The sequence below is a fragment of the Molossus molossus genome, unplaced genomic scaffold, assembly GCF_014108415.1.
Source record: "Molossus molossus isolate mMolMol1 unplaced genomic scaffold, mMolMol1.p scaffold_m16_p_4, whole genome shotgun sequence".
Classification (NCBI taxonomy): domain Eukaryota; kingdom Metazoa; phylum Chordata; class Mammalia; order Chiroptera; family Molossidae; genus Molossus; species Molossus molossus.
Window position 1 is genome coordinate 24764488 of NW_023425377.1, and position 12556 is coordinate 24777043.

The 12556-nt window shown below is 38.4% G+C and overlaps 1 protein-coding gene across 1 annotated transcript in view; it reads right to left on the bottom strand.

Annotated features, from left to right (window-relative positions):
* Positions 1–3716: 3716 nt before the first annotated feature.
* SPINK5 (serine peptidase inhibitor Kazal type 5) overlaps positions 3717–12556 on the bottom strand; it is an 85817-nt gene continuing 76977 nt past the window's right edge. The window contains exons 35-37 of the mRNA XM_036281625.1: positions 11233–11363; positions 7657–7744; positions 3717–4008 (exon numbers count right to left, since the gene is read on the bottom strand). Of these exons, the coding sequence (XP_036137518.1) occupies positions 4000–4008; positions 7657–7744; positions 11233–11363 (228 nt within the window). The 3' untranslated portion in view covers positions 3717–3999. The remainder of the gene's footprint in view (positions 4009–7656; positions 7745–11232; positions 11364–12556) is intronic.

The window sequence follows — 12556 nt, forward strand, 5'->3', positions numbered from 1 at the left end:
TAAGATTTGGTGATGAACTCTGTGGAGGATAAAAGAGAGGGGGAGAGACAATGCCTAGATTTCATCAGGGTTGTCTCATTTTTGCTTTGCTCTAGTGCAGGGCAGATGCCTTATAGGAATTTTCCAAAAGTCTAAACCGGGGAATAAATAGACCTGTGTTTAGAAGAGGTCATTTTGAGATTAAACAAGAAAAAAGAGCTATAAAGGATAGAGATAATCAAGTCTGTTAGGCCTCTCAAGAGAAAAAGGCTTAAAATTCATACAAGAAGAAAAATAAGCTAAAATGCAAGATTATCTACAGGCTTGAAAGATATTTACAAGTCCTGTAACATCTTGGCCCGGACGAAAGCAGCACGTCAGAACAACCCAGATGGACCTCTATGATCAAGTAAAATTCCATTGCGGATGACAAATATTTTGATTTATTTTCCTGGGACTGATCTTCAATGGACAAAGCCTTTTCTCTGTTCTCTCTTCATGCTTGAAGAATGATTTACAGTCACATATTATTGAGATGGAACTTTAATTTCAATACTGGAAAATAAAAGATCTATTTGTGTGCCAAGATGGTGTCAGGGGAAAAAAACAAGATATCTTGTTATGCTTTTTTTCTATGAGGGAAACAGATATCACCAGTCATTGCTAAAGGCCACAGACAGTGTTATTTGAGGATAAATTCACTTCATTTACCATAACCTATGCATGTAATAGATGAAACTGTCCTTGGTCAAAGTCAGCCAAGAAGATCAGTGGGGGAAAAAAGGAGAATCATTTGTAACAAAAATTAATCAATAAAAAAAAAATTTAAAAAAAGTCAACCAAGAAGGTCAGAAAAAGTATTGAATTGGAGTACAAATGTGTCTTGCCATTTGCTTTTCTTGGTTTCAAGCACACATTTAGTATTTAGAAATGTCAACAATTATTATTTCCTACTATCATTATCACAGAATGAGAAGTGTAATTGGTATTTAACAGTGTAGAAAGGCACAAACAGAAGACCATTCAGATACAAAAAAGAAGGAAAATAGACAGATTCCTACCCCTTACTGATTTATAGCCCACAGTTCAAATGAGGCCCACCACCTCCTATTTTTGTAAGTACATTTTATGGGAACACACCCATGTGTATTCATTGACATAATGTGAATTCATTTCTTTACACAATGGCAGCATTGAGTGGTTGTGACAAATACTAAGTGTCCCACTAACCCTAAAACATTTACTATCTGGCTCTTCACAGAAAAAGTGTGTTCACCCACAGATGACATGCTTTCTGAAGACTTGAAAAATGGGAGGAAGACTTCACATGAGTTTCTTACACTAGAAAATAAGTTTGACCATGATAGATCTATGAAAAATCAAATTCTAAAGATGGATTCTGAAATATTAGTTATAGAGAAATGTATAGTCTGTGGTAGTGATCAGGAAGAGGTGATGAAGTAATTCTGCCTTCTTTAGTCCCCTCTCAGCATCATTTGTCACTTCCTGGTTTGGGATTTTAGGGCTGGTTTCTGAAATCTCAGTGAGATGGGTCTGGTTTTCATTTGCCTCCCATCCATCAGGATATAACTCATAAAACAACTCAGAAATGTACTTTATATTTTTTATTTTTTAATTTTTTTCTTATCCTCACCAGAGGACATTTTTCCATTTTTTGTTGAGGTAGAGTGGGAGGGAGAGAGAGGAACAGAGAGAGAGAGAGAAACATCGATGTGAAAGGAACACATCGAGTGGCTGCCACCCGCACAACCGACCAGGGCCGGGGACAAACTGCAACCGAGGTACATGCCCTTAGCGGGAACCGAACCCCGGTCTCTCAGGATCGCAGGCCGACACCGCTGAGCCAAACCGGCCAGGGCTGTACTTTATATTTAATGCCGTTGTTTTGTTGTGATGATTTTGACACTGACATTTTCTATTCACCTCTAGTTTGAATATCGAGAAAAAAAATCACTTTCAGCTTTAAAAAAAAAAAATCCCAAATAATATGTTCAACACATGTACCCTTTTATCTCTGATTCTTGATAATCTATTCTCTACTTCTATTTTCCCTGGTTTCATTTCATTCTTGATCTCTGCACCCTCACCTTCACTTCACATTGACGTTGACTGGGTCTCTGTGCCTTTCTCCATCCCCTTATCTCATCCCACTCCAGACCACCCTACCCTCCACCCACCCTGTCATTAGGCCACACTCTTCCCCTAGCCAAGAATGATCATCAAGGATTGGTTCAGTCTTAAGGGTGGGATGAACAAAGCCTTTGTGCATATTGGCTAATACTTATAATTGTAATAGAAATAACACTAATAATGAACGTATAGAGGGTTTGTTGTTTATATCTCAACAACATGTTCAAAATGACATAACACAGCAACTACATCTCAAAAAATGGTATGTCTTGGCCATGAAAATAGAGTTTCTGGATTTCCTATAAAAAGCCAGGAAAGAGGTACAGTCTCACATGTTATAGAATCTCTAAACCCATCTTATACATCCTGGAATTGAAAAAAAAAAATCAACATTGTTTTCTCACTTTCTGAAATTTTCATGCTTGAAAAACGGTTTACATGTATTCTTTCTTTTTTCTTAATGATAACATGGGGGTGGAGCAAAGAAACGGATTTATTTTCATACAATTACAAAGGACAGAGTTTACCAAATCCTATTATAATTAGCCTAGTGACAATTTAACTAAACTAAAAAGGGGGAAAAACTGCAAAATTACTTCCCGAATGCAAGCAGGCCTGCCATCCCGGCACAGTCCCTCTGAAGCTGAGAACAGCTCGAACCACGATGGGTCCTCCATAGGCTTCCTCCCTCTAGAATGTGTTCAGCAGCAGCCCAGGAACTAAAAGTGAACAACATACCCCAGTCTTATCACAGGACACCAGCAGCAGGATGAGCGTGACATGCTGGTTGTTCCATCCCACCCTTATCTAAAGTGTGCCCTTCCTGATCGATTTCTCATGGGCTTCAGCTCACTGTCTAGGTTAGTAGCCTACAGCCACGTGTGGCTGCTGAGCACTTGAAATTCAGCTGGTCCAAGTTGAGATGTGCTGGAAGTGAGTATAAAATACACACCGATATCAGAGATTTAGTTACAAAAAAGTGAGTTTGACTATTCTTTGAAATAATAGTTTTGATGTATTGGGTTAAATAAAATATGTTATTAATATTAATTTTACCTGTTTGTTTTACAGCTGTGAGAAAATTTGAAATGACATATGGGACTCCTATTATATTTCTCTTGGACAGTGTTGCTCTAGTGTTATACACAGTGGGAATTAATTTCCTTAGTCTTCTCCCAGAATATGATGCCAAGGCCTTGATTTAGACATTCACGAGGCAACATGATTAGATGTGGAAAATTACTGGTGTGTGTCATTGAATGGGGTGTATGTAACCGAGATATAGCGATACTCTTCATGGAAACAGAGAATCTGGGTATGGGAACTGGCAAGGTGACACAGTGAAGATGACATTGATTCATAGCTGCTTGGCTTTCTGTAGCGGTTGGCTGCCTGGGAGCCCATACCTCCCCACCTCTGTTCCCAACGGTGACAGCAACTTGAATCAGAAAAAAAAAGTGAGCAGTTTCTGTCCACTAATGGCCTTAGCCAGACAAAAGGGGAGAGTTTATTCAACTTCTGTAAAAAAAAAATTTCCTATTAGTCAGGCAGTGACAAAGAAATCACAGAAAGGGTATTTTGCTGGGTTTACTTTATTGAACAAGTAATTGGACAGACAGCATTGTGAACGGGAGGTCTGCAGAGCACGGGCTGGGTGGAGATGTCTCTGTGCCCTCTGATTGCAGAATCCAGGAGGAAAGAGGTGGAGAATACTGAAAGTCAGTGAGTCCATTCCCCCAACAGTTCTCTATTGTTTTCTACAGTAAATTAGATGAGCTTCGAAGAATTCTCTGTATATACATATGGTGAAGGTAGGCAATGCAGATTTGGGGTACACATTGTCCCTCAAGGTTTTCACCAATCCTTGCATCATTTGAACTAGAAGAGAAGATGGATAGGTTAGATGGTAGAAATTCAGAGACGTTGTACAACTGTGAGTTATACATTTATAGCTGTACCATAGTCAAAAAAATCCATAGATTCATGCACTCTGTCAAGAACTCACAGTTTAAAATCACTTTCACATTTCATTTCATTCATTCAATGAGCCTTTGTTGAGCACCTAGTACATACTACCTGTTGAGGTAGTTACAAAAATGAACTCTGCTCTCGGCTACATGTGACCCTCATGCAAAGAGATAGGTGTTATGAACATCATGTCACAGAGGAGGAAACTCAGCTTCAGAGAAGTTTAGTAACTTGTCAAGGTCTCACAATTGTTCAGGACTTAAGTCCAATTCCTCAAACAAAAATGCTTTACTCTTACAGTTTGTCTTAGGCCATGGGAATATAATCAGCCTATCTTCCCTGCCTGACTCATCTGATATTCATACACTCTTTAAATCAACATTTAAAACATCAAATCAACACTTAAACTTTTTAACAAGGGGCCAAGTGCCTCAGGAGTTTTCTTCCTTATAGCTACATATTACCACCTGGAGTCCTAGTAACACTATCATTCCAAACTCAAACCTCCATTTCATCTTTCCCATCGAAATTAAAATCGTGAAATAGATGTCCTTTGGTTTGAGAGCGGCAAACTTTGGTCTTGTTAAATCCTTGAAGATCTTTGTCATTGAATTGAGAATCATCACTTATTTATCTCACGAAATAGTATTAGTATTTTCATTAGTGTAGGTATTTCCTTCCAAAGTAGCTAATTTGTATTTAATTGAGATAATGCCTTCTCCACAGCCCCAGGTTTTCAGTCTCCTTACACCTAAAGGATGGTGGCAGACCATAAGAAATAAAGTCAGAAGTTCTACATTGGACCCAAGATATAATACTGAATAACTCTGATAAATTGCAGGATTCTTTCCAGGGTGATCCCTGCCTTCATTACAGGACTATTGTGAGGATGCAAAAAGAAAAAGCACACGAAACTCTAAAGCAGCGGTTCTCAACCTATGGGTCGCGACCTTTTTGGGGGTTGAATGACCCTTTCACGGGGGTCGCCTAAGACCATCAGAAAACACATATTTCCAATGGTTTTAGGAACCATGACACTGTTCCTCTATCCGTCTCCAGGAGGGTCTGCCCACATGCAGATATGCACACATACGACACGAGGAACCGTATTAAAGGGTTGGGCGTTAGGAAGGTTGAGAACCACTACTCTAAAGGGTTACATTAATCTTAGCAGTTACTGTATAATAGAAAGTCCTTCTTTGAGAGTAAGCAAAAGTATGGGTTCCAGAATCCTCAATCTATTTTTCCAGAAAAGTTGTGACTTCCTGGCCTTTTATGCCATCCTTGGGAGAATCTTCTATCCAGAAAAATGGCCAGGCAATCGGTTTCAACCTCCAGGATATGAATCCATAGTCATTACCAGAGCACTGCTGAGCCATGTCCCACCTTGGTGATTCCCAAATCACAGCACTGAATCATGCAGAGGGAACTGAAACCACGCCTAGGAAACCTTTTGTTCTAATTCATCCATCAGTTAACATCATAAATAATTCCTATCATCAATAACATCTCATATATAACCCTAGTGAAAAGAATACACCCAAAAGATGAAAGGAAGGAACTCCCTTACAAACCTTTTGTGCTTAGCCTTGGCAAGATTCTTTATTATTTGAATAAATGCATCTTATCGGTATTATCCTATGGCAACTTCCCTCTAAAGCAGTTTTGGTCAAGTTGTGTAAATGAGATTGCAGCAAGGTATGCTCTAAGGTGTGGTCTATACAAATTGTATAAAGGTTATTTTTCCCTTCCTGTTCTGGGATATATGTGGCCAGGTGTGTTTGTGAGATGGGGAACAGTATGTTCTATCAGTAAAATGGGGAGAAAACCACTCAGAGTTTATATGTAATAAGAGAGCAAACGCAAAACGGGGACCAGAGCAAAAATTTAAGACCTCTCTTTATGGGGTGTAAAGACCCAGAGTGGACAGATGACTTTGCCAAGCCCACATGAGAAAAGTGAAAATCTCCTGATGGCAGCCCATGTTCTGCCTACACGACCTGCCTTCCAGCTGCTGGTGTGAAACCAGAAGCAGCTGGCTGATAGCTCCTGCTGCCAGGTCCCACATCGAGGGTCACTGAGTAGTTGTTTAGAGTGTGGTCTCATCTACTGTTACTTCAGACCCTCAAATCTGGCAGAATAGTTTCCAATTCCATTACTGGCAAGTGGGAGGGAGTAAAATAATAATAAATGATGATAATGAATCACTATTTATTGTATTCACTAAATATTGTGTGCTTTAATTAAGTACAAATATATTTATGAATATCAAGTACACATTAAAATAGAATTCATTAAAATGATTACAAACAAGCACTGTGCCAGGATCTGTTTTTTTCTAAGTCCATACTTTGGTCTCTTAGGCATATTGATAGTGATAATAGTATAAATGCCATTAATTTTTAGACACTGTGCCAAATACTTTAAAGTCAGTATTTCTTGAATACTTTCAGTAACTTAGTAAGATCTTTAGTTTAGATCAGTGGTTTTCAACCATTTTCATCTCATGGCACACATAAACTAATTATTAAAATTCTACAGCACACCAAAAATTATATTCTATTTTTTGCCAGTCTGACAAAAAAAAAAAAAAAAAGAAGTATAATTTTTATTCATTCACACAAACAACCATTATTGTGTTGACTGTTGGCATTTTTTTTTTTATCCTTACCCAAGGACATTTTTGCATTTATCTTCAGATAGAGTGGGAGGGAGAGGGGGGGGAAGAGAGAGAAAGAAACATCGATGTGAGAGAGACACATGGAGTAGTTGCCACCTATACGAACCCAACCAGGGCCGGGGCCAAACTACAACCGAGGTGCGTGCCCTTAGCGGGAACCGAACCGGGGAGTCTCCAGTCAACGGGCAGATGCTCTAACAAGTGAGCCAAACTGGCTAGAGTGACTGTTGTCATTTTTAAATTTGACAATCTAAGGGCAAAGGGGTCAGTGCCCCTGTTTTAAAAATTCTTTTAGCACACTAGTTGAACATCACTGCTTTAGATATTTATGTGATTTGCCAAAGATCTCATATATGAAGAACATTAAAAACTGAAATTTGAACCCATATTTATCTGGTAACAAAATTTTCTCTTTTATTTGAATATTCCCAGTTTTTCTCCCCAAGTTACACATCATCTTGTTAAAGGAAGAGATTCCCCAAACGAAATCACCAGGGCGAATGCTGAACTCAATAACGTGTGCCAAATCATCCTTGCAGAAATTTAAATGAAAAGGCCAACTTTTCATTTTGGGAGACAATTTACTACCATGCAAAGCACAAGGATATGGGGGTCACCCAGAAATGGTCTAAGTCCATCTCCGTTGCCATCTGACCTCTCGTGGTCTCTGTCTCATCTTTTTATCGTAGACCACAGAAAAGCAACCTTCCTCTGTGAAACTGTTGTTAGGGACATTGCCCCTGACGAAAAGCCCATTTAGGATCCCAGTCAACACTTTTGAATGTTAACTGCTATATTATTCTTCCCACATATTTCAGCAATGACTTAGCGTCACCAACTGGTGCTAATACCACAATCCTGGCCGCCGGCATACTTACACATATTGGCGTGCCGAAAGTCGATTTCAGCCTGTTGCTCTGCTCACAAGGCCCTTCGCTGAGTATGCGGATATTGGTTTGGCGTATTCTAAAACAGAACAGAGTGATTTTCAAAGATGGGGAGCAAAGCAGCAAGGATGGATGTGGGTGGTAATTGTGCATCAAACCAGAACTGAAATTAGGAGGAGGGCCTGGGACCTGCACTCAACTTTTTCTCCAGCAGGCATCATCCACATTTAGTCTCTCTCTTTTCATTTAGCTCCACCTTTGTTTCCAAGCCCTGGATCTATTCTGTTTCATTCACCTATATACTCAGAATTACTGAATGTTGGAAATACGCTTGGAGATCATCTAGTCCAAAAGCCATTATTTTACAGAGGGGGAAGTGGGATCCCAGAGAGAATTGGACTTGGTGGAGGACTTGCTGACTTGAGTACTTGAGTATAATGTGACTTGGTGACTATAAAATATATTTCATATAAATATATTTAAATAAATATTTAAACTATGTATAGAATATAGATTGCATATATAAATATATTTTATAAAATATAAATAAGACACAATCATATAGTCTGAATTTTATCATTGGAAAGACTTAAAGGGTCTGAATTTTAATGCCTCTTACTTAAGAAATATTATATATCAAACATCTACTTGTTTGCCTCTGGGGATGGGAAATTTACTGTCTAATAAGGAAGTTAATTTTGGCTTTGGGCATTGCTCAAGTTGAAATTGCTTCCCCATAGTTTTTCTAAGATGACATAAACCAATACTCTTTCCTTTTGTCTGGGACAGCCTCCATTTTCTCTTCATAATATATACTCCTGACTTCTTTATCTTTAGCTAAACAATCCTGCCCGAGGCATGCTTTTATTGATATTTTCATCATTGGGATTTCTCACTCTAAAGTTCCCTTGAAGTAGATATTCATTTGTTATGGGTTTATATAATTAATAAGATGCTTGAAGGACATTGGATGACATTTACAATAAAGAGAAGTTGAAGGATTTCTGGGCTGAATTATTTAGTAACAAATCCCTGAATGGTTGTACACATTCCTTAAACAGGGATTCCTTAATTCTTAAAACTCCCTAAAATCCATGGATGGACTTCCAGAGATTAATGTGTTCCTAGATACTATGCACATGACTTGTTACTGTTACAGCATTTTCTTTCCTCTTCTAGAAAGAGGTAACTTTTTTCATATGATCAACGGAATCTTTGACTTCCAATTTTGTAAGGAACTATTGCCTTGCATGCAACAGTAGTGTAGTGGAGAGAAAAGAAAACTATTATCCCCAAAGCAACGAGGTTAAAGTCCTGTCTGATCTGCTTCCTAGCTTTGTGACTTCAAACAAATTGCCTGCACTCGCTGAGCCTCAGAGTCACCCTCTGTACAGTGAGGCTGAAAGCCCTCCATAGCAGACGTGAGGATTCACTGAGGGTCGACCATGAACGTGCCTAGCCTATAGCTGTGAGAGCACATACAACTCTTGTATTCAGATTTTATTCTAAGTAGACAAACTATAGATAGAGTGCCCATTTATTTGACTTAAAAGGAAATAAATGTAAATTCAAGTGTTTTTCCAGGATCGACAAGCAGGATACCAGGCCCATCCTGGCATTCTGGGCCTTGCTTAGAGTCCTAAGGAGGACAGAATACACCTGGATTGCCATGTAAGTCTGGGGAGGGGTGAGGAAGAGGTACGGTTTGCTACCATTCTCTCATTCAAAGCTCACCAAATGGAGGCAGGGAAAAGGTGAGGAGAGCGACTGCAGGTGGGATAAGGTAGCAGTTGAGCAGAAAAACAACAAAGCTCCCACCAGGACCGGCAGTCTTGAGACAAAACAAATCCCTTTTATTGATTTAAAGTAATAATTCCTCGCAATGACCCTATGGAGTCAGCTGGCTCAGAACTGTCTCCACTTCTCCAAGAAGAAGCTGAATCTCGGAATGATGAGATACTGTGCCCACAGATGCACAGACAGTTACATCTGAGCGCAGACACCAGGTCCACCATTTGCTCCTGTGTGCTTCCTTTTGCATGATACCACTTCCTGCTCCGAGAAGACGGAGGGAGGATGGGAAATCTGTGACTGTCAGGTCGTCATAGGTCCATTAGCAATTACAGGCTGGACTGACTCTGTACAGCAATGATTCTCAACTTTTTCTGTTCAACCAAGAATGGGTGATGTTCAGTCTCCCATAAATGTACATGAGCTTATAGAGATTTTCTCTAATTGCTATTATCCCACCACTTTTTTCCTTTCTCTTCCACTCAGTAAAGCACATAACTAATTTTATTAAAGAAATAACATCGGGTTCTTTGTCTTCCTTTTGTTGAGTTGTATGAGCACTCTATATATTTTGGAACTTAACCCCTTATCTGATGCATCATTGGCAATTATGGTCTCCCATATATTGGGATCCCTTTCCATTTTGATGGTTGTTTCTTTTACTGTGCAGAATCTTTTAAGTTTGATGTAGGGCAGAGGACCTAAATAGAAACCTCTCTAAAAAGGACATACAAATGGCCAAAAGACATATGAAGAAATGCTCAACATCACTAATCATCAGAGAGATGCAAATTGAAACAACTATGAGGTATCACTTCACAACTGTCAGAATGGCCACCATCAACAAATCATCAAACAACAAGTGTTGGCGAGGGTGTGGAGAAAAGGGGACTCTAGTACACTGCTGGTAGAAATGCAGACTAGTGCAGCCACTGTGGAAAACAATATGGTGTTACCTCAAAAAGTTAAAAATGGAACTGCCATTTGACCCAGTGATCCCACTTCTAGGAATATACCCTAAGAAACCTGAAACATCAATCAGAAAGAATATATGTACCCCTGTGTTCATAGCAGCACTATTTATAATAGCTAGGATCTGGAAACAGCCCAAATGTTCATCAGTAGATGAGTGGATTAAAAAGCTGTGGTACATGTACACAATGGAATACCATGCAGCTGTAAGAAAGAAAGATCTCTTATCTTTTGAGATGGCATGAAAGGACCTGGAGAATATTATGCTAAGTGAAACAAGCCAAGCAGAGAAAGACAAATATCACATGATCTCACTTATTTGTGGAATATAATGAATTAAAGAAACTGCTGAACAAAATTAACCCAGAGAGATAGAGGTGGGGTACAGGCTGACAAGCCTCAGAGGAGGGGGGCATTTGTGGGAGAAGAGATAAACCACAGAACTTACATGCATGTATGCATGACCAATGAACATAGACAACAAAGCTGGGGATGGGGCGGGGGAAAAGGGGTGGAGGGTGTCAATGGGGGAAAATGAGAAACATATGTAACAAAAACAAATTAATAAGTAAAAAATTAATTAATTAATTAAAAAATAAATAAAAATAAATTAAAAAAAGAAATAACATCAAATCTCTTCTATTTTCTATAACGATGAAGATAACAAAATATGAATTTTGAACTGCTATGATTAGTCAAAGGGTTGCGGATCACCTCAAATTGCTATCGGTTCACTGCTGTGGGGAACATTGTAGTCAAGAGCCTCTACACTGTAAGATATGATGGTGCAACTTGGATACTTACAGGTTTTCATGACAGAGCATGCACGGATTGTTGTATGTCTGGCCATCATCACCACAGACAGGCTGTAAATTCTTTGGGCAAAGGTAACCCATCTTGGGCAATACTCTGTAGTGTTTGCACATCTCAGAATCCTGAACAAGCAAAACATAAATCAGATTTGCTCAATGGCACTCAAGAGGAATGATCTGGGGAAAGTCCCTTTGATTTCCTCCATCATATTTGAATAAATGACTAGTAAAGAAACTGTCACATAGGTCAAACGAACTCACATATTTATTTCACACCATTATTAGGTAGATTGAACCCCCCAGATTTGGCTTCTTTATACTAGGGGAGATAAGTAGCTAAACCAAGAAACAAGGAAGAAAACCACAATAAGAAAGATAAAACTCCACATGATATTGGGTACAGTTGAACGAGACATGCCCATAGGAAGAAGACTAGGATGGTATTCATGTAAAAAAATATATTTTTTTCTTAAAAGAAGGCACTTGTTATGTGCAATCTAGAAGGAAAACACTCAGAGGTAAATACTAAATAACTGCATGGGCTGTAGAGTCCCAGCTCTACCGAACTTAAGGGATGATTTACCGAACTTCACTAAGCCTTAGTTTCTCATCTGAGAAGCATGAATAATAATAGCTCTTGACTCATAGTGGTGTCTTAGGGGATCAAATCTGATCATGCACTTGAATGCATACATAACACAGTGTTTGGCACACACTAAGGGCTCAGTATATGTTAATTTTCAACATGTGTCCCAAGATTAAAAAATATTTTTCATGTAGAAGAGGAAACGTTTTGTTATTTGTAGTCTTTTAGAAGTGTGATTTAACTAATAACTTTATTAATTCAAGAAAAATAGGACCAAAGAGAAAATCAATAAACTTAAGAAATAGAATTATAGAAGAATTAAATACAATTGTGTCAGCAATTACATTAAATAATAGTAAGACTAGTACTCTAGTTAAAGAACAGAGATTATCTGACTAGAAAAACAAAAAGATTCAACTATATAATGTCTATAAGAAGCATATTTTAAATATATCTTTGTATTTCAACCAGTAGGTTGAAAGCAAAAGAATGGAAAATATATGCATGCAAACATTCATATATAAAAGCTAGATAGATATCTATATTAATATCACATGAAGTAGAATTTAGGACAAAAAGTATTAGCAGAGATAATGGAGTTCTAATAATAAAATAATAGATAAACTGATTGACTGAAAGTACAAATAGGCAACTTTGCAAACATAAATGGAAGTAGTAACATACTTCTTTCAGTAATTGACAGCACAGAAAAAAATAACACAAGATATAG